This window comes from Salvia splendens, chromosome 13, assembly GCF_004379255.2.
Source record: "Salvia splendens isolate huo1 chromosome 13, SspV2, whole genome shotgun sequence".
Classification (NCBI taxonomy): Eukaryota; Viridiplantae; Streptophyta; class Magnoliopsida; order Lamiales; family Lamiaceae; genus Salvia; species Salvia splendens.
The window spans coordinates 26,074,345-26,083,320 of NC_056044.1; the positions used below are offsets into that span (position 1 = coordinate 26,074,345).

Sequence of the window (8,976 nt, forward strand, 5' to 3'; positions counted from 1 at the left end):
CAGACAATCATTTAAATCCACAAATACTCGTATGCAATCTGTTTTTTCCCTTGTTCATGCTGATGTGTGGGGACCTGCACCTATTGTTGGGGGGAATGGGTTGAGATATTTTGTGATATTTGTAGATGATTGCACTAGGATGACGTGGATATATTTTTTGAAACACAAATCTGAGGTAATTAACAAATTTATCCTTTTCTTTAACCTTATCCAAACCCAGTTTCAGACCACGATAAAAACCCTTCGATCCGACAATGGGAGGGAATTTGTGAACCAAAAAATGACAGACTTCTTTACCCAGAAAGGCCTGATCCATCAAACATCTTGTTCGTACACACCAGAACAAAATGGGGTGGCAGAGAGAAAAAACAGAACCATCCTCGAAATAACCCAAGCCTTAATGTTAGAATCCAAAGTCCCAACTCACTTCTGGCCCGAAGCTGTTGCCACCTCAATCTACCTCATGAACCGACTCCCCACTAAAATCCTAAACAAAAAAACTCCCCTCGATACCCTCTCCAAACTTACCAAATTACCCCAACACCTTAATCTTCAGCCCAAAGTTTTTGGATGTACCGTATACGTTCATATTCCGAAACATGAAAGAACCAAATTATCACCTTGTGCCACCAACTGTGTGTTTGTGGGGTATGGGATGAACCAAAGGGGATATAGATGTTATGATCCAGCTACAAAAAAGGTGGTAACCACAATGAATTGCAACTTTTTGGAAACTGAGTTCTACTACCAAACCAACCTTAGTAGTCAGGGGGAGAGTGAGTCGTTCAAAACATTAGACTACCTAAGTTGGTTTGTGCCTGGGCCAAATCCCCCCAACGAGGACTCAACAGAGAAAGTTAGCGCTATCACCGAGCATGTCCCAAACGCTACAGAGTCCACTCAACCACACTCGAGTATCTCTCCTCAACCGGTATCCCAGGCAAATGAGGTAACTCCCGATCCACCTCCAGAGAATACTACTACTGAATCTACTGTTACAGAGATCATAGATGAGAACACGACACTGGATGAGAACACAGGTCGCTATATCCTCCCACCACGAAGCACTCGTGGGATTCCTCCAAAAAGATTCTCCCCAGAAAGAACAGGAAGGCAAAGTCGATATGCAGTTGCGAACTTTGTCAAGGGAAACTTAGCCAAAATGGCTAGGGCTTTTGAAACTGCCTTGTACGAGGAAAAAGAGATTCCCTATACCGCAGAAGAGGCATGGAAAACTAAGCATTGGAGGGATGCTATGTTTACAGAGATGGATGCCCTGTTGAAGAACAAGACTTGGGAAGTAAGTAAGCTACCCGAAGGAGCAACTACAGTGGGATGCAGATGGGTATTTACAATCAAAAGAAGGCCCGACGGATCTATTGATCGATATAAAGCAAGACTGGTCGCAAAGGGTTATACACAAACCTATGGAGTTGACTATGCAGAAACCTTTTCCCCGGTAGCCAAGATTAACACGGTGAGAGTATTATTTTCAATAGCGGCTAATAAAGATTGGCCCTTACATCAATTTGACGAAACCAATGCATTTCTACATGGAGAACTGACCAAACCCGTGTATATGATTCCACCACCTGGATTCACGGGAGACTTTCAGGATGGAGACGTCTGCAAGCTCAAGAAAACACTGTATGGCCTTAAGCAGTCCCCCCGAGCATGGTTCGGAAGATTCACTGAAGTAATGAAGAAGTATGATTACCGTCAAAGCAACTCAGATCACACCCTGTTCCTCAAAAGGTGAAATGGTAAGATCACTTGCCTTATTATTTATGTTGATGATATGATTATCACTGGTGACGATGAAGAAGAAATCGATCAGTTGAGGAAGAATTTGTCTAGAGAATTTGAGATGAAGGATCTTGGCCACCTAAAGTACTTCTTGGGAATTGAAGTGCTTCGATCGAAGCAAGGAATCTTTATTAATCAGAGGAAATATATACTCGATATTCTAGCAGAGACAGGGATGATAGACTGCAAACCGGCAGACACGCCAATGGTCTAGAATCATGGACTGCAGATTCGAGAAGGAGCCAAACTCGTGGATCGAGGGAGGTATCAACGGTTAGTCGGGAAACTCATCTACCTATCTCACACTAGGCTAGACCTCGCCTACGCCGTTGGAGTAGTAAGTCAGTTCATGCACGCACCACAGGAAGAGCATTGGGAGGCAGTGTTGAGAATAGTGCGATACTTGAAGGGCACATCGGGACATGGAGTGCTGTTTAAGAAACATGGGCACTTGGAAATACATGGTTATACTGATGCAGACTGGGCAGGAAATCCTAATGATAGGAAGTCAACAGCAGGGTACTTCACACTTGTCGGAGGAAATTTGGTAACATGGAGGAGTAAAAAACAGAAGGTAGTTGCGCTATCAAGTGCCGAAGCAGAATTTCGAGGAATCAAAAGTGGACTGACGGAAGTATTGTGGCTCAGAAGACTCATGACAGAACTTGACCTTAAGTCCACCCAGCCTTGTCGATTGTTATGTGATAATAAGGCGGCTATTAGTATCTCCGAAAATCCAGTACAGCACGATCGGACCAAACATGTGGAAGTAGATCGACACTTCATAAAGGACACAATTGATGCAAAGGTAGTCGAGTTGCCCTACGTCAAGTCAAAAGATCAACTAGCGGACATCTTGACAAAGACAGTAAGCTCTCACTCATTTCGAGATGTATTGGACAAGTTAAGTATTGGTGATCCCATTACTTAACTTGAGGGGGAGTGTTGGAAGATGATGGAAGATCCCGTTGGAAGATCCCGTGATAGAGGGGAGAAGATCTCGGAGCTGATTTCCTGTAATCACATTAATTTGAGAGATTAGGAATTGATTTCTTCCTTGTATAGAAGATTATGATTAGGAGAATATCTTACCTTATTTGTATATGTGGAGGCCTTTAAAGAGGCATGGAAATCAATGAGAAGAAGTGAATAACAATTGAGAATTCCCTGAAGTCCCTTTCTACACTGTCATATAGAGATAAGCCATCAAATAGTCACTACAAATTTAAATATAATTTTTACCATAGCAAGAATGAAGAATGTAGCATTTAACGTTTTCAGTGCAGGGAGGTGTGGTGAAAGAGCCAATATGGCAATATGTCAATAGTACCCAACAAAGACAATGTTCTTTTTACCTATTTTCATTTCTCTCATTGGCATATTATTGATGTGACCACTTCAATGTTACTCACACCTTAATTAGGATTTAAATAAACTCAAACTAGGAGTTCAATTGAATTATAATGGAGAGAACTAAATTCTAATTAATAGCTAATTAGTCCCTAATGTAAGCTACTAGATGCGGACGTTTATATGGAAAGAAGTTTAGTATAGTATTTGTGATTAAGATGAAGAGTGAGATTATGATTTACGAAACATGAAGAACAATGATATTCATTAGAACGAGCATATGCAGATATGCTCTTCCACGAGTCCAACAACAAATCTCAAACTTTTTTCTCAAATATTTGATCCCAACTAACCTCAATTTGCATTAACATTCGAACACCTTTAAATGCCCTTTAATTGTTCAAAGAACATTCCAATCGGCCAACATTTTGTTTAGCACCATCTTTATTTTCATCTTAGTACTAATCTAACAAATTTTCTCTCCAAAAAAATAAATAATCCTAAGCAAATTAATTACTCCATATAGGTGACCTGAATTAAAATATTTATAACTCCAAATTCATTGACTCCTATACTAAGCTGCTAAAAATCTACAGTCACTTTCCATATAAAAGTTGCAAAATTATGTAGATACTTGCAAGATCGGATGCTTTGATGATAATATGCCACTGGTATTATCAATCGATAAGGAATACTAGGAACCTAGGCCATAACACAAGAATCATAGCAACCAATACTAATATAATCATTTGAAGGCCTTTTCACACTTAAACTAAAAGATGGAGAGAAGATTTTGAAATATGATCATTCGTGTTGTGAAAAAAAAAAGAAACTCTGCTTATCAGGTAATAATGTAGCAAAAAATGAGGAATCCGAAATAGAGAATAAAGAATGGAAACGGAAAGGAAGGAACCCATTTTTTGTGGCCCTGAGCAGGAAAGAATAAGCAACATTCTTGACTTGGGAATCTGGCTTGTCACCTTTACTTTGGTTAATATTCCGATATTCCATTCCCTTCGAATCTCAAACTTTCCTGCACCGAATAGTAGCATAGCATCCCATAGTCATTTTTATCATTCCAGTTTCGTTTCAGCCAATACAATTATGCAAACACGTGTAGCCGCGGCCAATCAGCACGATGCATAGGTTCCTGTCATTGAACGAATGAAAGATTAAAGTCCATAAAAAGAAAGTGGAGGTACCAGACAGAACAACCCAATTTTAAAGTGGATAAATTGTACATGGATGCAAGAACCACTTTAATTTAGAACATTATGGTAAAAGTGAAAGCTGCAGCTCGATTGGAACATCCACACACAAAGAAGATGAATGTTATTTACATGGCATAGATTAGCTCGTTGACTATTAAACAGGAAGTATTGTTCTCAAAGAAATGCCAAAAAAAAAAAGTAGTAATAAATACTTAGACAACAAATATTAGTCTGGTGGCTGAAATTACACTTGCAAAACAGTAAAGCAAATAACTGGTAATCTTTTGTTTGTGATTAGTCATGTTTCAAGGCTACAGCCAATGCAAGTATAAATGTAAGTACAACCCCTTCTCTTTTCCGAAGGGCCCACTGAAGTGCACCAAATTCCTTGTGCCAATTAAAAGATCTATTTGGGAATTAAGTCCATGATAAATAAGTACCATACTTACTAAAGGAGACATAAAAAAGAATGTGTTCTTTATGCTATTCTTGGCCTTCAAACAAGCATTTTTCCCACTTTTATGACTTGATGAACTAGATTAGATTTAATAACACTTGCTATAATTTATAGAATTGATTTTGCAAGAAAGATATACCCAAATCCATTTACTTTTAAAGAAGAAACAAGAAGAATCTCCCATCTCCATCTAAGTGGATGAATGAGTGAGGTAGCAATTAAATACTCCATCCGTCCCATAAAAATATGCACTTTTGGTTGGACACGAGTTTTAATGCACAATTGGTGAAGTAAGAGAGAGATAGAAAGAAAAAGTAATTAAAATATCGTTAATGGAGAATGAGTCCACCTCAATAGAGAGAAGAGTTTCCATAATTAGAAAGTGCACGCTCTTGTGAAACGGACTAAAAATGAAAGACTGCATACTCTTCTGGGACGGATGGTGTATTTATAATCTTCAAGACAAACTCGTTTTATATACGTGTCTCGAAGTCTACGCACACCAGATGGCTAAGTTACTATTTTTGTCAAGTTAAACATATAAACTAAGTTTTATGTATGATTGAACCTTCGCATGCTTCCTTAACTGTTATATCCTGTGACAGGCAAAGAGGAAAAGAAATGAATTTCTTACCCAAATCTGGACTTGAAAGAGTTCAACAAGGAGCATCAAGTCACTGGATTGTTAATTATTTGTCCCCTTGAGAAGAATTGTAGCAAAGATGCTAACTGGAAGCTTTTGTCAACAGAATCTTCCATTAAAAAAAATGACTAGTATTGTTTCAGGACATCGTAGATAGTGGGATTCCTCAAATGCCCATCAGATGGAAAAGAATTCCACCATACATTCCTGGAATAAGGTTCGAAAACTTTGCAGATGACAAGTATGAATGAACCAATAAGAAAGACTCAGGTGGATCTATTTGTACCTATCACAGGATAATGCATTTCTAACATGGCCATAGTGTTAACCGTGTAAGGAATTTTAAATGTGTAGTGCTGTCAGATATCGGAAAAGGGGAGTTGGGGACCATAGATGCGTGGAAACGGAAGGACAAGATTTTAGTTCTAGTCATTACAAAGATTGGATTGCATCTGATATTCTTTTACCCCTGCCAAAGATTCTATTCCTCACTTGTATCGCACTCCGAACACCCCCCCTCCCCATTCAACCAAGTAAGCTTATAAGACATCCCTCGGCTACATTTCAAGTCCGTAAAAATCGATCAAGTAACAGATAAGAGCAGGACAGAAAGCTTTACCAAGTATCAGATAGCATAATCTTACTGTCCAGAAAATTGTCCTTTTCAGGTATGATGATCTCCTGATCCTGATATAATCCTTCCACTATCTGCACCTGAAACTAATGCTTGTGAATTGTCATATCAAAGATAATACAATGTATCACCGTCGCCACCACCAAGAAAAGAATGTTCATCCTTCCTCGAGGATGTCCATTCCATCGGAAAGATGCATGTTCCTTCAAGGTGTGACTGTGACAGGAGATTCTGGTCTTGTACTTTCAAGTGATGCTAAGCCAAGACTGAAATGGACTCTAGACCTCCACGAACGGTTCACCGAAGCAGTGAACCAATTGGGAGGGGCAGAAAGTAAGCATGAATCCAATTTCTGGATATCATATTACATTGTCCTGTGTTTGGCTAATATATTATTCTTGCAGAAGCTACACCAAAGTCTGTTTTGAAACTTATGGGCATCCCGGGATTGACCTTATATCACTTGAAGAGTCACCTTCAGGTATATTTCAACAAAAATAGACCTATCTATATTACCGTTTATGTTAACAAAATCATCAAAGAATGGTATCCACATAAAGATGGACAGAACCTTGAATTAAATTGTCTATAAGACTGATTTCATACTTCATTTCTGCTACAAGCATGTAATAAATGTAAGAACTGGATGCTCATTTCATGCAGAAGTACAGATTGAGCAAGAACCTCCACCAGCAAGCTAATAGTGGGAGCAATAAAACTGGTAAGGAATCCTATGATTTACAATAAACTGAACCTATATGGATAATGGTCACGCACAAGTTACTTATATATTGTGCTTACCTTGCTGATAACTGATTTGCAGCCAAAGCAGACAGACTACCTGAGGTAAATGGACCTCACGTGCCCAATCACAACATTTCAAACCAAGCAACAAGGTATGAACTGGAAAATCTAAGGATACGGATTTATTTTGATTCCATATGTACATTTTGTCTAGCATTAATTTTGTATATCTCACACTAGAAACGTACAATTGGATGAAGCAATACAGATGCAAATTGAAGTGCAACAAAGACTACATGAACAGCTGGAGGTAAACAACTTAAAAATATTCAATTCAATTAGCTAATAGTACCTGTTTCCCCTTCACATAGTTGCGCTAACAAAAATAAATTGTAAATTACTACTGCAAATCTGTAAGTACTGCACAAGACAAAGTTAACGATTGGAAGAATAAACTAATGTTAATAATATATACAGACTACATGCATACTATTTAAGAAGATAAGGAAAGAAAAGTTGCTTGATGAGTACTATATAAATCATTTGGTAGAGTAATGTCCGAAAAACATCATCTTTTATATAATAAGCCTCTAGCTCAACAATTTCAAGTCTAGTTCCTTCAAAGTACTAATGATCACATTTTCGGAAGTGATCATGAAAATTCAAAATAATCCTGATGTTGGTAACAGTGGTTAACGGTTACTCTATTTTCACAGGTACAACGCCATCTGCAGATGCGTATAGAGGCTCAAGGCAAATACTTGCAATCTGTACTAGAAAAAGCACAGGAATCACTCGGAAGACAAAACGTTGGAACACTTGGTCTGGAGGCAGCCAAGGTCCAATTATCAGAGTTGGTCTCACAAGTATCAAACCAGTGCCTGAACTCTACATTTTCAAGAATAAACGACCTCTCAGACCTGTGTCTGCAGCAGCAAGCACAAACCACACAGCCAAAAGATTGTTCGGGTGACAGCTGCTTGACCTCATGCGAAGGTACCATAAGGGACCATGAGCTGTACGACAACTCTTTGGGTTTAAAACCGATGAATTCTAGAGCACCTATAGAGCAGATGACTGACGAGAAAGATACCGGTCTACAAAAGATGGAGCATAGAGGGCATGAGAACCTGAAATATGGTGGTAAATATCTTTCAACGGGAAATGACAATGTGGACAACACATTTGTTACAGAAATGAATCCCAGTAATTTATCGATGAGCATCGGCCTTCAAAATGGTAAATGGGATGTTAATGGGAACAATCCAAAGGAAAGGATCAATGGAGCAGAAACAGATACCAAATGTTTAGGGAAGAACGCAATGAAACCAGATAGGCAGAAGTCTTCCTCAGAATCAAAACTACCTTTCTTCCCAGCAAAATTGGATCTTAACATGAACTGTGAAAAGGATGTTGATTCAAGCTACAAGCAGCTTGATTTAAATGGTTTTAGCTGGAATTGAGAGACAAACAATATAAAATCTACATTGAAGAGGCATCTGGCTCCATTTTGTTATGGGAAATGATCATTTACCAGTTCAAATAGAAGAAAACAGAAAACATAAAACAGATTCTCCTGATTGTCTCGAACAATGTCATATATCGAGGTGTATGTAAACAATTTTTTTCAGCAGTGATTCCAAATACATCACCATCATACTCTGTTTCTCTAATGAAAATGAACTCTACTCTTTCTCTTTCAAACACCAATAAAATGCGCAAGGCTCATGGATCGAAAATAATTATTTCAAAGAATTTAGTGCTTCAACAATAAAAAAGCGTATCATAAACAAATACAATCAGTAATTGCTCAAATTACCTCAATTTACTGTGATACCGGGATACCGATTATTTACCGCGGCAGTGATGGACTTCGATTAGTGAAGATCATAATAATTCTATGAATGAAGAAAACAGAAAAATGAAATCACCCACTTTGGTTATTTTTTTTCATAAACTTCAAAAATAGTCGATTATATCACGGCTTTTTCTCGAAGTGGACGAATATAAATAAGGAACAAATTCTGTGTTTGGGAGACTTTTGTTTTTACTTCCGAGAAATCATAAGACGCATTTGGATTTCACATAATGCATTTGTTACGATCGCAAAAGGTAGAAGGAAAAGAAAAGC

At 38.2% G+C, this 8,976-nt stretch overlaps 1 protein-coding gene and 1 long non-coding RNA gene across 3 annotated transcripts; one reads left to right on the forward strand and one right to left on the reverse strand.

Annotated features, from left to right (window-relative positions):
* Positions 1 to 3,893: 3,893 nt before the first annotated feature.
* Positions 3,894 to 5,595, reverse strand: LOC121761526. Its single transcript, XR_006042025.1, has 2 exons — positions 5,459 to 5,595; positions 3,894 to 4,306 (listed from the first exon to the last, which is right to left on the reverse strand). It is a non-coding gene; the product is annotated as an uncharacterized LOC121761526 (long non-coding RNA).
* Positions 4,321 to 8,528, forward strand: LOC121761525 (myb-related protein 2-like). Of its 2 annotated transcripts, XM_042157169.1 has the most exons (7): positions 4,321 to 6,135; positions 6,216 to 6,434; positions 6,506 to 6,582; positions 6,765 to 6,822; positions 6,925 to 6,997; positions 7,086 to 7,155; positions 7,562 to 8,528. In XM_042157169.1, exons 2-7 carry the CDS (start codon positions 6,224 to 6,226, stop codon positions 8,306 to 8,308), a joined length of 1,236 nt encoding a protein of 411 aa, XP_042013103.1. In that variant the 5' UTR covers positions 4,321 to 6,135; positions 6,216 to 6,223; the 3' UTR covers positions 8,309 to 8,528. The 2 variants fall into 2 exon arrangements, with proteins under 2 accessions (XP_042013103.1, XP_042013102.1); XM_042157168.1 differs by having other exon boundaries at positions 4,321 to 6,434.
* Positions 8,529 to 8,976: the final 448 nt, after the last annotated feature.

Bases quoted from the DNA above. Each gene is read 5' to 3' on its own strand.
- LOC121761525 (XM_042157168.1), top strand. From the start codon at position 6,191: ATGCTTGTGAATTGTCATATCAAAGATAATACAATGTATCACCGTCGC. The intron at 6,583-6,764 runs GTATATTTCAAC...CATTTCATGCAG, and splicing joins ACTTGAAGAGTCACCTTCAG to AAGTACAGATTGAGCAAGAA. The intron at 6,823-6,924 runs GTAAGGAATCCT...ACTGATTTGCAG, and splicing joins TAGTGGGAGCAATAAAACTG to CCAAAGCAGACAGACTACCT.